Source organism: Vidua chalybeata, chromosome 2 (assembly GCF_026979565.1).
Source record: "Vidua chalybeata isolate OUT-0048 chromosome 2, bVidCha1 merged haplotype, whole genome shotgun sequence".
Classification (NCBI taxonomy): Eukaryota; Metazoa; Chordata; class Aves; order Passeriformes; family Viduidae; genus Vidua; species Vidua chalybeata.
The window spans coordinates 114,962,809-114,981,715 of NC_071531.1; the positions used below are offsets into that span (position 1 = coordinate 114,962,809).

Below are 18,907 nucleotides of genomic sequence, written 5' to 3' on the forward strand. Positions count from 1 at the left end.
TGGGGCTGTTCATATAAAGAATTAAGTGGATTAGCAGCACCACCATGCTTGGGTTATGGCTTCAAAGCAAAACATTAGCTGCACCTACGTAAACGCCTCTGTTTAAGTGATTGGAAAGGAACCATTTCTCAGAAGTACAGGTGCATGACCGACTGCAGCTTTTAGGGCCGGGAAAGGGCAGGAATTGCTTGGGAAGGGGGGAATTAAAAATGAAAAAAAAATAAAAAAAAAAAAAAAGGGAAATAAAATAGAAGGAAAAGCCACGAAGGCGAGCAGGGATGTGTCCCCTCCCTCCCGCGCCCCGCGGGGCTCGGGGAGCGGCAGGTGGACGGAGCTCCAGGGGCGGGGGACGGACCCGCAGCGCATCCAGGCGCTCCCACGAGCGGTCCCCGCGGCGCGCAGCGCTCGGAGCCGGGCACAAAGCACCCCCGGGGGCAGGCAAGGGGCGCAGCCCAGCCCGCTGCGGCAGCCGGGGGCCGACCCCGGGCCGTGTCGGTACCGTCCCGCCCCGTCGGGGGCGGCGGGAGGGCGGCGCGGCGGGGGCCGCCCGCGGGCGCGTTACGCACGCAGTGATCTCAGCGGCGCGGGCGCGGCGGCAGCGCCGGGCGGGGGGCGGCACGGCCGGACCCCATAAAGGGCGGCGGCGAGCCCCGCTCCCGCACTCACCCCGCACGGCGGAGGCGGACGGGCCCGCGGCGCTCCGCTCCGCAAAGGACGGGAGGCTCCTCGGCGCCCTGGAAGTGCAGGCGGGACCGTCCCGGGGCTGCCGGAGACTCGCCGGAGCGTCCTCCCCGCCCGCCGCTGCTGCAGCCGGGGAAGGCTGAGGAGGAGGAGGAGGCGGGCAGGAGAAGCGGCAGCCGGAGCAGGACAGAAGACAGAGGGGACGGAGCGAGGGGCAGCGCTGCCCTCGCACAGCCGCGCTCCCCGGCATCGCCGCCGCGCCCCGGCCATGGGGAAGCCGACGCCGCCTCTGCAGTGACCGCGGGACGCGGCTCCCGCGCGGCCCTCCGCCGGCAGAAAGAACTCAGACACCCCCAAAAAACCTGAAAGCAAAAACCCACATCTTCCATATCCATTCCTATATAAAGTGAAATAAAGAGAGGAGAAGGGCTGCGCCGAGCGATGAGGAGCGGGGGGCGGCTGCCGGCGCTGGCGCCGGTGCTGGCGGCGCTGCTGGGGCTGTGCAGCGCCGAGCGCAGGGCGCTGGTGCTGCCGCGGCGCCTGGGCGCGCCCGGCGCCCGAGAGCGCTTCCGCCTGGAGGCCTTCGGGGAGCGCCTGACGCTGGAGCTGGAGCCCGACAGCAGCTTCCTGGCCCCGGACTTCACCCTGCAGTACCTGGGCGGGCCGCCGCCGCCGCCCGAGGACGACCTCTCCCGCTGCTTCTACTCCGGCACCGTGAACGGGGACCCCGGCTCGGCGGCCGCGCTCAGCCTGTGCGCGGGGCTGCGCGGCGCCTTCTCGCTGCGGGGCCGCCAGTACCTCATCCAGCCCGCGCCCGGCACCGCGCACCGCCACGGGCCGCACCTCCTGCGCCTCCGCGGCGCCCCGCGGGCCGCCCCCGCCGCCCGCTGCGCCGTGGCCGAGGCGGGGGCCGGGGCGGAGGCGCCCGAGCCCGCCGAGCCCGCAGGTACCGTGGGGACGCCGCGCTGGTCTCCGCGGGGACGGGGAGGGCAAAGGCGGGGGGGTGTGGCGGGGATGCCCGGCCGCTGATTGCCCCGCATCCCACCCCGAGGTGCCCACCTGGGTGCCAGAGTCGCACAAAGCTTGGGTGCGCATCTTGAGTACCCGTGGGTTTGAATTTCTAAGCGGTGCTCTCTTGCTGTGCTCACCTGCGCTCTCCCTCCCTGTCTGTCTTTAACGCAGAAACGAGAAGCAGGAGGAAGAAGAGGTTCGTGTCCAGCCCCCGCTACGTGGAGACCATGCTGGTGGCCGACCAGTCCATGGCTGAGTTCCACGGCAGCGGGCTGAAGCACTACCTGCTGACCCTGCTCTCCGTGGCCGCCAAGCTGTACAAGCACCCCAGCATCCGCAACTCCATCAGCCTCGTGGTGGTGAAGATCATGGTCATCTATGAGGAGCGCAAGGGCCCGGATATCTCCTCCAACGCCGCCCTGACTCTGAGGAACTTCTGCAGCTGGCAGAAGCAGCACAACCCGCCCAGCGACCGGCACGCCGAGCACTACGACACCGCCATCCTCTTCACCAGGCAGGTGAGGGACACCGAGTCACATCCAGCCCCACGCCCACTGCTCCCTATCCCCTCTGCCAGGAGACCTCCGAAAAAGTGTCCAGAGACAACTCACAGCTGCAGTGAGGCAGGCTAAAAAATAGATGAGCTGTTCTTTTGGTTTTTCTTTTTTTTTTTTTAATTTTTTTGCTGCTTCCACCGTGTCTGGTGAAGCTCACAGTTTGTGCACTGTCTTTGTAAACTCACAGATTGTGCACTGTGTTCCTGCCCCATATATTTTTAGCAGATTTCAGATGGAAATTATGCATTTCATTTCTACGTGTAACCCCCGCCTATGTTCCAGAGACAGATTTTTGCCATCATACCCATTGAAGTGCTGAATATTTATGCTCTTTCCATAAGTAAAGGCAAACTGCCAGGGCTGGATGGCTCTTGCCAAGGTTAAGTCTCTGATCTGATTAATAATGAAACTGCCTTTTTTTTTACAGGACCTGTGCGGTGCCAAGACATGTGATACTCTTGGGATGGCTGATGTGGGAACAGTTTGTGATCTAAACCGCAGTTGCTCTATCATAGAAGACGATGGTTTGCAGGCTGCCTTCACAACAGCCCACGAATTAGGTACTTGAAACTTTGCAAAGCCATTCCCTGGGATTAATTGAAGCCAGCTTGATGCCGTAAAGCCCAGCCTGCACCTCCCCGGAGCAGTCGGGAGGAGGCAAAGCCCTGTCTTGGAGCAGGCTTGGATTCGGGAAAGCAAATCCGGCCTGCACAGCATTGTCTGCACAGCATTGTGTGTGTGCCTGCAGAAAAAAAAATTAAAAAAAAAAAAAAGGGAGAGAAGATCCAGTGCCATCTGCTTGAAATCTGGGAGCGTTCAGCTTCGTGTTATTAATTACAGACCAGGCTATGAGCAGTTCTAGAGCAATATTTAAAATAATGTTGGTAATGCATAGGACAGACTTCGTAAAGTCACAGACTTTGCTTTTCTCCTTCTCTCCAAGGCCACGTGTTTAACATGCCTCATGACGATGCAAAGCAGTGTGCTGGCATCAATGGAATGAGCCGGGATTTCCACATGATGGCATCCATGCTCTCCAACCTGGACCGCAGCCAGCCCTGGTCTCCATGCAGTGCCTACATGATTACAACATTTTTGGATAACGGTCATGGTAAGGTTATTAAGCTTTTCCCCATTCATGTGGAGTTTGAGCTCTTGTGCTTTACTGCTTTTCTTTTTTTTTTTTTTGTTCTTTAAGAGTGTTTCTGCTTCAGCGCAGACTTAGCCTTTTGCATGCTGTCAGTGAGTTTAGAAGAGCCTTATTTTTACGAAAATGTTGGCACAAAAGCAAATGTAGTTCCCTTTTAAAACTGAACCCGCGGCATCATCTGACTTCGTTTTTCTTTTTATTTTCCTTTTTTTTTCCCTCAACTTTTCCAGGGGAGTGCTTGTTGGACAAGCCCCACAGGCCCATCCAGCTCCCTTCGGACTTGCCTGGCACGCTGTACGATGCCAACAGGCAGTGCCAGTTCACGTTTGGAGATGAGTCCAAGCACTGCCCCGACGCAGCCAGTACGTGCACGACGCTGTGGTGCACGGGCACCTCGGGAGGGCTGCTGGTGTGCCAAACCAAACACTTCCCCTGGGCAGACGGCACCAGCTGCGGGGAAGGGAAGTGGTGCATGAATGGCAAGTGTGTCAATAAGACTGAGAAGAAGCATTATGATGTAAGTAGTGAAAAAGAAACGGGTGCAGCTTTGGGTTTTGCAGAGCCGCGTAGGAGAGTGCTGCAAAGGGAGAGATCTGTTAGATGGGGTTGATTCAACGCTAGTGAACAGACTTAGGGCAGCGTTTTTAATGAGTTCGGGTGGGTGAAAATGAGCGTGATGATGGCTTCTGTGGTGTGGCTTCGTATGGGTTTTCCTGTATTTAACCTGTGTCCTGCTGTTGTTGTCGTTCCAGACACCGGTGCACGGCGGCTGGGGCTCCTGGGGGGCGTGGGGCGAGTGCTCCCGGAGCTGCGGCGGGGGAGTGCAGTATTCCTTCCGGGAATGTGACAACCCCGTCCCGAGGAACGGGGGCAAGTACTGCGAAGGGAAGCGGGTGCAGTACAGGTCCTGTAACATCGAGGACTGCCCCGACAACAACGGTAATTCTTCCCCTTTTTTTGACAGCCAGGATTGGTGTATTGTGGAGGAAGAGCACGGACAGGGATGATCCCCTATCTTTTCTCTACCTGCAGGCAAAACGTTCAGGGAGGAACAGTGTGAAAAGCACAATGAGTTTTCCAAGTCTGCCTTTGGAAGTGGACCTGCAGTGGAGTGGACACCCAAGTTTGCTGGTGTGTCTCCAAAAGACAGATGCAAGCTGGTTTGCAGAGCCAAAGGAACAGGATACTTCTTTGTTCTACAGCCAAAGGTATTTCAAAACTGCACCTCTTCCAGCTGATCATGAGGGGGATTTTTATTTTCCCTCTTTGTGTGAAGAGTCAAGCAGTGTAGAGATCTGAAATAGTCCTTCTCATATATTTAAGCTGGATTATTCCTCCATGTACAGTGGGATCATTGCAAGCATGCTTTAAGTGTTTTGGCACAATCCTTCCACCTCCTCTACCCACTCCGCCCTGGTTTCCTTCCCTCTCCTTCCACCAATCTGATTGCATTGAGATAGGTTTGGAAAACTCTGAGGGATCTTTGCCAGAACATTGGCGCTGTCTCATACTGGTTACTAATATGCTGACAGCTTAAAATAAACACGAGGAAAAATGTTCATCTTGCATAGCTACTGGAATTTGCTGTCATCAGATGGTGAGAGCCAGGAACTACCAGGGCGATGACACAGAGGGTTTTTGTGGAACAGCACTCCTAGAAATAAAGGATGTGCTGAACAGCATTAAAAGCAACGCTGGCAGTGTGCTTTGAGGACATGGCTGCCTTCTAGTGATGCTAGAAAGCAATGGGGCTTTTTTTGTATGAAATCAGTAAACAGCAGGTTTTTAGGGGGAGGTATTAATGAAAAGTGAGATGTTTTTCTTCTCCTGCCATGGCATCATTTTGGCAAGTGAGAAGACGACCTGTGGGTTGCTCTGGTTTTTATTTTCCCACAGCCCTGAAAATGACAGGCGCTGCGGCTTTTCCACCCGTCCGTATTTTGTGTCACGCAATTTCAGAGCACTGTGCATGTTGTAACGAGGCTCCTTGTGTCCCCAAGGTGGTGGATGGCACCCCGTGCAGCCCCGACTCCACGTCCGTGTGCGTGCAGGGGCAGTGCGTGAAGGCCGGCTGCGACCGCACCATCGGCTCCAACAAGAAGTTCGACAAGTGCGGCATCTGCGGGGGCAACGGCTCCACCTGCAAGAAGGTGTCTGGCACCCTCGTTAGAGCCAAGTGAGTGTGGGGCTGCTGCTCACCTCGTCCTTGTGGGTGGAAGCTCAACTTCTCCTTGTGGGTGGGATTCATCCATTAATGATAGGACTGCTGCCTCACCTTGTCCTTGTGGATGGGATTCATCCATTAACGCAAGAACGAAACGCCTTGACTTCAGACAAGGTTTAATCTTGGGTCAGGAGGCTCTTTTCCCCTTCCCTGCAGAGGACTCAGTGTTTCTCTTTTCTCCCGGGGCAGACCTGGCTACCACGACGTGGTCACCATCCCGGCGGGGGCCACCAACATCGAGGTGAAGCAGCGGAACCACCGGGGCGCCAGGCACGACGGCAGCTTCCTGGCCATCAAAGCCGCCGACGGCACCTACGTCCTCAACGGCGACTACACGCTGTCCACGCTGGAGCAGGACATCACCTACAAGGGCAGCGTGCTGCGCTACAGCGGCTCCTCGGCCGCCCTGGAGCGCATCCGCAGCTTCAGCCCGCTGAAGGAGCCGCTGACCATCCAGGTGCTGACGGTGGGGGACCTGCCGCAGCCCAAGATCAAGTTCACCTACTTCGTGAAGAAGCCGGCGCAGCCCGGCGCGGACAAGGCGGCGGGCAGGAAGAAAGAATCCTTCAACGCCATCAGGGAGATCATCTCCTCGGAGTGGGTGATCGAGGAGTGGGGCGAGTGCTCCAAGTCGTGCGGCTCGGGCTGGCAGCGGCGCGCCGTGGAGTGCCGGGACCCGCGGGGCCGGCCGGCCGCCGACTGCGCCCGCGAGCTGAAGCCCAGCAACCTGCGGCCCTGCGCCGACGTGCCCTGCCCGCAGTGGCAGCTGGGGGACTGGTCCCCCTGCTCCAAGACGTGTGGGAAAGGCTTCAAGAAGAGGTTGTTGAAATGTGTCTCCTCCGACGGCAGCGTGCTGCCCCAAGAAAGCTGTGAGCCCTCCAAGAAACCCAAGCACCTGATAGACTTCTGCAATGCCACGGACTGCAGCTAGGCAGGGCGCCTTGGGAAAAGCTAAAACTTTTTTTTTTTTTTTTTTTTTTTTTCCTTCAGACCAGTGCACTGAAAAACACAAAAGAGGGCTAGAGGCAGCACCTGCGTTTTTGCATTAAAAAAATTCAAGGAGAAGATCCACTGAGGTGGGGCGGTGCAAACAGCTTGAGTTGGCTTTGCATCCCAAAAATCCCCTGCCAACTGAAAATTGGATGGGATAGCAGACCCATGTCATTCATTTCTCTTTAGCAGATAAGGCCCAAAGGCATCAGAATTGCCTTTTTTAAAGTCTGTTATAAATTAAGCCAAACGTGAGCAGTGAGACACATTTCAGCAAACACTTTGGGGTTTGGTTATTTCTCCCTTCTTTTGGATTTATCTTGTGGTACTGATCAAATCCCCACGTGTAGGAAGGGGAGGGAAAAAGATAGCTTAAAATAATTGGTCAGAGCTTACCTACCTCACAAAGGGCAAAAAACAAGATTGGAAAAGGAGCTTTAACTATGTCATTCGTGGCTGCTATTGTTTCAGAGAATAGTTTTATATAAAAATAAAGCCATATTCTCTACCTGTCAAGAATAAGAAATATCAAGAACAAATATCAACTCCACAAATCACTAGAATTTCATGTTTTTTAAAGTACCTTTTATGTCATCCCAATGTGCCTGTCCATTTCTCTCAGCCACTCCAGTGCCATTGTGGTGACATGTGTAATCCAGAGGCTTGGAAAAGTGGAAATCTGAGTCTGAGTAGTTGCTCTTTGTGCCTTCTGCATACCTTCCACTGGCTTTTCTGATTCCAGCTTGGTTCTGCCTTCCTGCCAAACAGATTCATGGGAGTATGTGAGCATTCCAGTCATGCTTTCACACTCAAACCTTTGGCCTTACCCCAGCCAATGGATATTATTTGAGTTAAAAAGGGAAAAAAAAAAAAAAAAAAGAATCCCATTATGAATGGATGAATGGGAGCATCCTCTGTGGCCTCTGCTGGGTTTGTAGAGCTCAGTCACTGATCAGATGGGAAGGCAAAGCTGAGGGATAGCAGGTCCATCCACAGCAAAACGCCAGCATTCACATCATTGAAGATTGTGCCAGTCCATAGACCATGAGAGAATATGGCTTTCCATATGTATATAGTAAAATATATTACTATAGATTTTATATACTTCATAAGTATTTTATATTTCTCTCCCTTCTGGGAAGGGTTATAATTTGTAATAAATGCATATAATGAGCGTATTTATTTTTATACTTCTTGTCTAATGTGATCTTCTAAGTTATCGCTTTTTTAAAAGGACATATAACAAGGATAGAGTATTTATACAGTATAATATGTTACTAGAGGTAATAAATGAACCCTATAAATTTTGGAAATTGAGTGTCTTTATTTCACTGGACTAAAACCAGTCCATGGAGCAGAAAGAGCTTGGAAGCTGAGGAAAATATTAAGCAAAAGGCAACTGATTACCTGTGTTAGTGAAGACGTTTGGAAACCTCTCCCCATAATGTCACACACCACCTTAAAAGAGGTAATTTTGTATTTTATTACTTAACCACTAACTCATCTATTCCAGAAAATGGAGTGCAACCATACTGATGCCACTGGCTCTAGTAACAGCTTGGGGAGGGAGCAGTGCTTTCAGTCGTGTTCAGAACCAACAAAACACGTACAAAAACAGCAGTTTTGCCTCACTCTGGTGGGAAAGGAGCAGTGAAAAGCCAGAACCATTCATGAACAGTCAGAGGTTTCCTTCACCTACTCCTGGAGGATTTCCCTCTCTAATTTTCTCCTGATGCTGCTTTTCCAAGAAGTACTGTGTGAACGAGCTGTTCTAACGCTGTTGATAACATGTTTTTTTCTGTTAAATGGATACTAAGCATCAAAAGCTGATTTTTGCTCCCTCATATCTGATCTCATCACCACTGCAGTCAAGAGAAAATCTTCTGTTGGGCTCCATTGGATTTTTGCCACGGGAGTTGAGACATCAGTCATTTCTGGATACTTTTGGCTTTGTGTCATGTAAAAATCTATTAAAACTTCCTTTGCCAAAGTTTGGACTCTGTCTCTGCAGAAATAGTTCCCGTTTTATTCTGTGGATAAAGTCCTGGCCCCCCTGAATCTCACAGAATTCTCATCACATCACACTTCATTGGGCATTGCTTTGATGTGCAGAAATGCTGGGGAATATTTTATTCCTAACATTATTCAGGAGGCTTATTAAAAAAACCTTTCTTGTTTTATAAATAGTTCTTTATAAATACAAGAAACAACTATTTATTTGTACATATAGATGTATATGTGCATATGTATTTTATTCACCATCTAGGCTAGAAAATAACTGGGAGTTTGAAGAGGAGAAGAGTTATCCTGGAGCCTGCCAGACTGATGAGATGTGAAATTGTGCTGTGCTGGGTGAACACTGTAAATGGTGTAACTAGAAAATGTGGATTAGCTCTTTTCCTCTGGCACTATTAAAATAATAATGTGATTTACTGCTTGAAATTGTCCTAACAGTAAATGGGAAAACCCCTCAACACTCATTCAAAAATCAATATCTCCAAACAGTGGAGGTGTTTCAGGAAAAAGTGAGACTTCTGCTTTCATAATTTTCACATCACAAGTGGGTCAGCAGATGCAAAGTGGAATTAGTTGAATTTTTTTGGACAAATAGGGATATTTTAGACAAAATACCTTCACCCACTATCTAAGGTAAGGAATGGAGAAGAAAATACTCCTGGAGAAATTCAGAAAGACATCTTCAGAGGAATCACCCGGGCTGCTCAGCAGACAATGGCAGAGTTCTGGCTGGGCTGTGCTCAGCAGCTCGCTGTGAAATTGCTCCCACAGCTCATCCAGCTGGGAAGGCTCCTCAATCCCTGCAGGGGCAGACCTGCCTGCCAAGCAGCCTTTGGAGCAGAGATCAGTCCTGTGGGATGTGGCCATTGCTTGCTGAGCCCTCCAGGCAAAGGAGGTCTAATTAGGTGAAGTTTTATCCCTAGCAAAGGTCACCCAAATACAGCAAAGGGATCCAGATCCCACGGACATGTCCAGGCTACAGCAGGGGTGTAAGAGAGCACTTAGCTGAAATATTTGCATTTTACCCCGTTCTGCAGAAGCAGAGCTCTGTGTTACAACATGTGGAGGCAGAAGGAGAGCAGCCCAGGAGATTGCACCCTCTGCATGTCCCTCCCGTGGTGATCCATCCCATGCTTTCCTGGCAAAACAGCTCCAAGCATCCACTCCTGCCCCATACTCCCCCTCAGAACACAAAACATGGACAGAAGTGGTACAGATGAATAATGAGAAGATTGGCTCTCACCATTAAGGGATGAATGTTGTGTGAATATTAAGAGAAGCCTTATTTACCTATAATAAATTTATTTATTAAATGTAATAATATTTGTTATTGTGGGGAGATTGCACCCTCTGCATGTCCCTCCCGTAGTGATCCATCCCATGCTTTCCTGGCAAAACAGCTCCAAGCATCCACTCCTGCCCCATACTCCCCCTCAGAACACAAAACAGGGACAGAAGGGAAGTCAAAACACAGTTATCAGGTTCACCAGTGGTGCTTGGAACAGGGTGTTGTAACAAACATTGGTGCCCCAAAGCCTGGGGCGGCAGACGGATTATGGTGGAGATGAAAGCGGTGTTGTTTGGACTCACAGATGGGTTTTACAGCCCACAGCAAACAAGAGGGGCTTGTGCAAAAGGGATTTCATGTTGGGCAAGAGAAGTGCAGTTTCCTACAGCCCCTCTGCCTGGAAGCTGTGCTTGACAGCATCCGTGGGATTAAGGATCATCCGTGGTCCTGCTGCAGCCCAGGACCAGCAGCTGATGAGATTCAGCTGGACAACACCTAAATTTAGATATCCCGAACCTAAATTGCTATATCTATCATCTTTAACATGTTGTTCTCATGTGTCATAGTGCTGCAAGTCTGAATTTTTCCTATCTTATGATCCTTCACAGATACTCCAGGTGGAAATTAGTATTTTCTCCAGTATTAGCTGCTCTCAGCTATAAGATATTCTCCTACAAACACACAAAAAAGGAGCTGCATGTTCCAAGAGGGGAGTCATATGGTTGAGATTATAATCAGGCAAGCTGAGAGCAGTGGCCATTCTAATTGTGCACCAAATATATTTTTTTCAGTATAACTAAGACAATATGCCTGTCCCAAACAATTTAAATGTTTGCTGCCACTTTGTGTCATTTCTCATGTAGAAAACTGGGGATGAAATCAGGGATGAGAAGGCAACTGAAAATCAAACAATTTGATTTAAAATTTATCAGTCAAGCAGCACAATTTAACTTAGTTTTAAGATTCTAAAATATTAGAATATTTTCTAAATTGTTTTTCTAATTGAATACCTTTACCCATCCTGGCTCAGGACAGCCCTGGTTAAACATGAGACCAAAGGAAAATTTGCCTTCTTGTGTTTAATCTGAGTCTTAATTACATGTTGAATTAACCCCAGAAGTCAGGCTTTGGTGAGAATATTTTCATAGAGATGAAACTGTGTGAGGAAAAGGGAAGAGAGAGGGAGAGAAGGGGATTTTTATGGAATTTTGAACTTTGGAAACTTTTGAAACAGATAGTGGAGATTGGATTTCAGAATCAGGCCTGGGCAGATTTAGAAGCAAATTAAATGCAGTGCAAAGTCCATCATCTCCTTTTTCTCTCCCAGTGAACCAGCACACACATTAGGAGATATGCTAAAATAATGAACACTGGTGTTTTCCATTTCTTGTTATCCTCCTGCTGGAACAAATGCAAAGCACAACATGGAAGCATAGAGGGGCTCAGCTGCCTTTGATGAATTAAAAAAAAAAAAAACCCTCTGCACATGTTTCCTCTTCACTCTTTTAATTTATAATTTTATTTATTTGCACTTTTAAAGGCATAATAGCTGATGTCAGAAAGGAGAGCCCCCAGAGCAACAGCTGCCTGGCAGACAAAAGGATCAGAGGCATTAAAAAAATATTGCATAAAATAAAATACTGCATAAAAAAATTTAGAACCTGGTCTTAACTAGCAAAAGCCAGGCAATTCAGAGCTAATTCTTCATTTGCATAGGGACAGAAACTTTCGAGTATTGAGAGGGACGTGTCAGGACTTGAAGCAGGAGATGGAGATATTGGCAACATTCAGGTGGTTTAAAGTGCTGACATCACTTTGGGGCTTGGCAAAGGAGCCTCTCTAGCCAGGTTCCCCTTCCCAGCTCCAGGAATTTCCCTGGGAATGCAGGGAAATGCTGTCCCTGAGCCACAGAAGGATCAAAACCCATCCCAGCCCTGCAGTGAACCTGCTCTGAGCTCAGAGCTACTGCAAGAACTGAGTGTTCAATCGCTGATTATTTGTTCAAAAGAAACAAAAATGAAGCCCAGATTCGCACACTACGTTCCCTTGAGAATTTAGGAAAGAGCTTCCCGCTGGACAGGGTTGTTCTGGTGTCTGTTTGTGGAGCAGAAAAGCTGCTTTTATGGGTGATTAGGGCACAATTTGCAAGAACAGAGAGCAGCTCCCAGTCACGCAGCTCAAACAGCTTTGTGAAGGACCTTGCTAAATCAGGAGGGGACACAATTTAGTTTACACTTAGCAGAGTTCTGGTTTAGTGGCCTGACCTGAAGGGGAACACTGTCAGAGAGCAGAAAATGCAACTTCATAAAGTGACTATACTTTTTTTTTATCCAGGAGTTTTCATCTGTCTGTTCTGGGGGAGAATCACTTTTTTTTTTTTTTTTTTTTACATCACTGATGAAGGAAGGTCCTTTAGGAGAACCAAGTTGAGAAGTGAGGTTTGACCTGGTGTTTTCCAGACTGTCCCAATATGCTCCCCCAAAGACCTGGCCTGTTGTGGGGCTGTGTGGCAGAAAACAAAAAGATGGGTTTTTTTTTTCAGCGCCAGGAAAAACGGATCCTACAGTCCGCATTCAATTTCAGCCGGATGCCAGGAAAGTGCTTCAAAGGATGGAAATAATGTGCTGCTCAAGACCTGAGCTACTAAAAGATGAAGTATTTGGCACATATGTTTTTGGGGGCTTCAGAGGAGAACCTTTAGCTTTGGGGTGAGGTGCTCAGCTGCTTTTTGACACAATTCACATGACCATGGGTTTTGCCTGACTATCCTGAAGGTCCAGTGGCCTAAATCTCCTTCATGCTTTCCTTCAGTGGAGCCTGATGGAGCCGGTTCTCTTCTTGTTTCACTCGTGAGAGCTTGTTTGCCTTTTTTGCTGGGGGCTGTTTGACAGACTCACACAAGACCTGCCCGAGTCAGGCTTGCTCTTAAAAGCATTGCTGGCATAGTCATGTCACCGAGAACACGGGAAAGCAAAGCACAGCTCCATTTGTTATAGCTGTAACAGCAAAAAAATCCTAATGAAGATGCGTTTACACTGGCCCAAATGCTTTATTCTATTCTGAGAGCATTCTAAGCTGAACCTACAAGGCAGCTTAATTTGCTGAACTGAATTAGATTTGCATTTTCGCACGGACGGGAATAGCTTCACGGGTTAAAGCCGTGTTGGCAAAGGCATTTGCATACAGAAAATTAAAGAGCCTTCTTTCTTGTGTGATTCAAAAAATCAGAAATCCTCTTGGGAAGGAAAAATCCTGCTTTTGGGAAGGAAAAATCCTGCTTTTCCCCCTCATGTCAACCTACAAAGGAGGCTGTAAAGGAGGGTGGGTGTAACACACCTCTAACATTTATCCCCTGCCTTTAAGTATTTGGGCTGTCAGAAATTTCAGAACGTTTCAGGAACCGAGTAGAACACGAGTTTTGCTGATTCTTCTGCCTTAGTGGACATAGATTCTCAAAAATAAGCATCCAACACCCTGGAGAATCAAAATTTCACCTCACTTGCCACTGGAGCTGGCTGGAGATAAAAAACCCACCCCACATGCTCCTCAGCAGGGTCTGGGATGGAAAAGCTGAGGAAGCCTAAGAAGAAAAACCACATTTAGCAGCACTTTAAAATCTGAGAATGGCAGCATTGTTTGGGGAAACAATAAATGCTGGGTTTAAACAATTAAATGTCAAACAAATGCGAAGGCTGTGTCATGCAGGAGCAGCAGTTACAGCAGTGTTGTTTGAGCTTAAATTTAACATCAAGCAGTAACTAAGGGCGAGCTTTGTTCCCTAGCAATGAGATGTCTGCACATCACAGATGCACGGCTCCTTCAGAAAACTGCCAGATTATCGGATTACTCCAAGGAAAATTTCGCAATGGCCTTTGATTCCTTCCTGATGAAGTGATTTTCCACAACACTTTGCTCACTGGCAGATGAGGAGAGACTGGGGAGTGAAATGCATGTGGTAGTATTTCAGAGTAACAATAAATGCAGTCATCAGTGTCTTGATTGAGGAGTGGACACACTGATAACAGCAAAGCTTCCTGAGGTCACTGGGATTCACTTCATAAGTGGAATAAAATCAGCCCGTTCCCCTTCGCGAAGTCGCAGCAAGGAGATTTTCAGCCCAGAAAAGCTGTACTCAAAATTATGACTGGAAGCACTTATCGAGTGGAGTTCGAAATATTCCACATTCCCCAATCTGCTCCAGTTGTATGGAGAGCAAGGATGGCACAGCAGCAGGGAAAAACAGGGGAAAAAAAAGAAAAAAAAAAAAAAAAAAAAAAAAAAAAAAACAACAAAAAAACAACAAAAAAACAGAGCAAGGATGCCACAGCAGGGAAAAAACAAAAAAAAAAAAAAAAAAAAAAAAAAAAAAAAAAAAAAAAAAAAAAAAACAAACCAAAAAAAAACAGAGCAAGGATGGCACAGCAGTAAGGAAAAGCAGGGGAAAAAAAGTAGAGCAAGGATGGAATAGATGGCAAAGCAGGAAAATGCGGGGCAAGGATGGCACAGCAGCAGGAAAAAGCCGGGAAAACACAGATTTTATCCCAGGGCAGGAGGTTGCTGCACCTTCCCTGCTGATTATTTAATGTGACCCAGGTGGCAGCCACAAGGAATATGCCTTGGAAGAAAAGCCTGGCTGGCTGATTAGGAGCAGCTGGCTGGGTTTGGAATTGGACTTTCTCTCCCTGTCCCGGTGAAGTTCTTTGCGCCGCAGCACTGCGATAAAGGGGCTCGTTCCAGGCCGGTGTTTGCTGTCAGTGACGGCGTTTGAGGTGCTTTTGTGATGCACTCTGTGATGACTAAATTTCCTAAATTGCCTTTTGGGTACTCACCTTTACTGCCTTTGTTGTTCTTTTACGTGCGTGCTAAGTGGTGAAATGATGCTGTTGAGCTTGAGATGAGGAGGTAAGAGTATTATTTGAAGTGGTTTTATCAGAAACTACGGCTTTGAGAGCAGGAAGCTTTCCTGTTTTGTTTGAAATGTAAATATTGTGCAATGCTGCAAACATTAGGTATTCTTAAAAGCTGTTAGCAGGTGCTAAAAGAAATACTGGGTATTGTAACGGCTGGTAAAGATAATTTATCTCTTACGGTTTATATTAATGTATAATTAATCTTGGAAGTGGTATAAATAAGGAAGCATTTTGCTTTTATTGTGGCTTTTAGTTTAAAATTGGTGAAGATGATTTTTTCACATTTTCCATGGCTGAGATGGCCTTTCAGATATGATGGGCTCTACACTAACAAAATGTCCTTGTGTTATTCAAGCACAGGAGCACAAAGCATTAGTCTGCCTTGGTATTTGATCCATATGATCTTCTCTTTCTCCTCCATTCTCTTTCTACTTGCTTTCTTTTTATCTTTTTCTTCCTCCCATCATGAAATTTGCACTTTTCTTGGGCAGAGACTGCTAAACAAAAAGGTGAGAGAGAGAAAATTGATTTATTTAAGGTAGGTTAATGTGACAGCTGTTTTGAAGCAACAGCTCAATCTCCCTGCTGAGATTAAGGATGAGTTTAATTTGAAAATCATCGAGATGCTATTGTCACTGCAGAAGAATGAAGCTTTCATTTTTTAATTTGTATCTTGATACAAATTCTTCTTCTCACAGACTGGCTGGGGTTGGAAGGGAAGAAGGGATTGCTTTGTGCTTCTCTGCTGTAGAGGATCCATGTGGAGCAGCATCCAAATCCAAACCCTCAGAGATTAAGGCCTTGGGACAGAGGAAAAGCTAAAACAAGCATCCTTCAGCTTTTCCTGCATGGAGAGCAAGGCAAGCACTGCACTTCAGGAATGGAGGAAAGCTGCACAGGTGGTATTTAATGGTTCTCTTCCTAAACTGCACTTCCCAGTTTCCTCATGGGAGAAAGGTGGGCGCGTTGGAAGGAGAGGGAGCTGTAGAAATTCAGACCATCAGAACTTCTGCCTCCCCTCACTCATGTCTCCTCTCTCTTCCTGGGGTCACACTGCTCACGTGTGACTTGGTGAGACAAGCCAAGTCCAGCTTTGCAGATCCCTGTACTCAGAGTGTCAAAACTCCCCGTCCCCTTGTCACTGAACCCCTGATGGCCTTAAAGGTGCAGCCTCAGAAGCAAGGGAGAGAGAAACACAGCACTGCAGAAAGTCTGAGAGCAGAATTAGGGTGTAAAGATCCCCCTTCCCTCATTCTTATTCTTATTCTTATTCTTATTCTTATTCTTATTCTTATTCTTATTCTTATTCTTATTCTTTACATCAAAGACGTAAAAGGTTGGCAAAACGGGTCCTTTTGGAAATTACTCAAAATATGGCTAACGTTGAAGGAATAACCTTTCCTTTTGGCTGCGTGGCTGAGGTGCAGCTTTTGGGGGTTGTGGGTTTTCAAGAGCTGGCTGATTTGCATAGGCACATAATTTGTTCTAAGTGGAGCTGGCAGTGCTGCCAAGAGTTAGAGCTGGCCAATAATTTCCCTCGTAAAATCCTGCTCCTGCTGGGGTAAATTCTTTTTCAGTGCTCTGAAATTTCTTGTGGCGGGCCTCTGTCTCAGTCAGTGAATACTTGCAGTTTCATTTTACAGTTATTGGTGTGGTTTCTTAACATGTATGAAGAAAAAATAGAAAAGAAAAAAAAAATAAAGTCATCTATTCTCAAGATAATTGTGTCATGATGTCCCAGAAAAAGGATGGAGCTGGGGGACTGGGGGAGACTCAGATTTCTGTAGCTCTAATTTTCTGACTCAGACCAAAGCCTAGATGCTTTGAAATGATCTACAGTTTAAAAAAAACCTCTAGAATTTAGTCAAATGAGGATAAAATACATCAATTTCTCAAAGCCATCTGCAAGGATTTGTTTTAAAACCCAGGCTCTGAAAGTGCCCAGGTTTAGGATGGCTCAGTTACAGTCCCAGACATGAAATGTCCTGCTTTAACTGATGCCTGTTCCGGGGAGATTTTTTTTATTCTTCTATTTTCAAGTGCTGGAAGGATGATTTTACACTCAGTTCAGTAAATCAATACATATTTGGTTATATTTATTACAGTTGCCAGGCTCTAGAAGAGAGATTTTTTGCTCTTTGTAAAGGACACAGGTGGCTTTATAGGGGACAAAATTAAGAATACTAAAACAGGCCTAATGGACAGAATTTGCCCAATCCCACAGTTTACCACGGATTAATACCTGTGGTGGTCCCAGAAGAATCTCATGTTTATATCTGAAGTGTTTTTTTCTATGCAAAACAAGTGCAGAGGTACTTCCCCTAACAGAGTGGGAGAGGAGAAAGCCAATTGTTTTGGGAAAGGAAGTTAGAATTATTTAATATGCATTTTGTTGGGGTTTTTTAACAATGAAAGCAAGCAGACCACCGTTTTGGGAGGTTTTGTGGGGAGAAAAATGCTTGTCTTTAAGGGACTGCTGCAATGGTGAGCAGAGATGGGGCCTGGGCTGTCAGAAACCCCTGGTGTCTGCCCAAGGTCCCTTCAGCTGCTCACCTTGGACAGTGCCACCACTTTTCCTGGGAACCCTCCCGTCCTCCAGGAATCCTGGTGACAAATGGGTGCCAATCAGCGTCCTCTAAAAGAGAACAATGCCAGAGAAGAGGCTCCAGGCAGAGCTCAGCTCTGTCAGGCATTGTCTCAGGGAACAGGAGAGCTGCTGTGTCCCACAGAAGCCTGCTCTGTTCTGACCACAGCCTGGCTCTGGAGCTCACTGATAAATAACTCTTGTAATGCTGCACATCTGGGGGAAGGGCTGCTTCCCCTGCTGGCCACATGCCAGCTAAATAAAGCCCAGAGGAAATTGGTTCTGCGCAGAGGTGGAGGCTCAGCAGTGACCCCTGGCCCCTTGAACTCCAGGGACTGGATGCTCCACGAGGCTGGCAATGCCAAAAATCCTTGCTTTGCTCCAGAAAAGCCTCGGCCAGGCAGGTTATTCTTTAGGGATTAGCTAGCACACCGTGGCAAATGAGTTACAGAGGACCAGAGTCCTGCTTTCCTCCCCATTCAACGACAGAGGCTGGGAAAATGCAGAGTAATAATAAAAAAAAATTCAAAAATAGAGATGTTAGAATGCAGAAGCTAAACTGTAAAATTATAGAGCAGTAGTATTTTTGAGTAAATTTATTCATCCCGTAAAATAACCAATGGTCAGCTGTGAGGCAAGTACTAACTATGCTCTAAAGACAGATTTTGGTGATGAATTGTCCAATTAATCACTCTTTTAAACCCCTTTTTCACTCCTGCTGAAGTACCCGTGTGCTTCTCCAACGTGTCCTGTGACAAACCTGTCAGGGGGGCTGCAAAGGGATGAAAAGTCACATTTCAGTGTGATTTTGCAGGGCAGTGTTTGACCCTGCAGAACATGCTCAGACACAATCTGGGAGGATAGGAAGAATTCCAAAGCAAAGAAAAGCAAAAAGAAGCACTTGTGGCAGCTCAGATCTCTGATTATTTAAGTGCTTTGGGACCCATTTTCATTTAGACACAAGTAAATACGTTGAAGACAAATATAGCTGGAGCTAAGCCTTTGTATAAATTTTGAGATGGTTGGGTGTGTGTCTCTATGAGGTTACTCATGAAGCTGGAACCGGTAAGAGAGGAATTCAGTTTCATTCAATTTGTAGGATGTAATTTGAATTTAATAGTCTTCAATGAAAGGAGGTAGGAAATTGAGGAAGGGAGTGTCTTGTTTGAACAAATCAGAGATTTGATTTGCCTCTTCCTGTGCAAATTTCCCTTAATGCTTGATATTAGCAAATTGTTTTTCCCGCAGAGAAGTGCGAAGAAACAGAAGATTTTAAAGAGGTTTTTTAGGGAAAGTAAATATTGAAATCCATAGTACAAAGGCTTGCTGAGATGCATGATTTTAAATGTCCCTCAGGTCTTGAAGAAAAGCAAAAGCCTGTTTTATACATGAGCCTAAATCCACACCAAAGAGAGTTAGGGATACACTTATTACTCACTGCAAGTAACCCAATAGGAACTATTTGCTTTTGTATATTTGGTGATAAATTTTACCTA

General features: G+C 47.3%; 1 protein-coding gene across 1 annotated transcript; it reads left to right on the forward strand.

The window, feature by feature from the left end:
• The first annotated feature begins 701 nt into the window (after positions 1-701).
• ADAMTS1 (ADAM metallopeptidase with thrombospondin type 1 motif 1) lies at positions 702-7,926 on the forward strand. Its single transcript, XM_053934156.1, has 9 exons — positions 702-1,627; positions 1,864-2,210; positions 2,677-2,809; positions 3,193-3,360; positions 3,630-3,916; positions 4,152-4,338; positions 4,432-4,607; positions 5,400-5,575; positions 5,813-7,926. The coding sequence occupies exons 1-9, from the start codon at positions 1,123-1,125 to the stop codon at positions 6,552-6,554; spliced, it is 2,721 nt and encodes a 906-aa protein (XP_053790131.1). The 5' UTR covers positions 702-1,122; the 3' UTR covers positions 6,555-7,926.
• Positions 7,927-18,907: the final 10,981 nt, after the last annotated feature.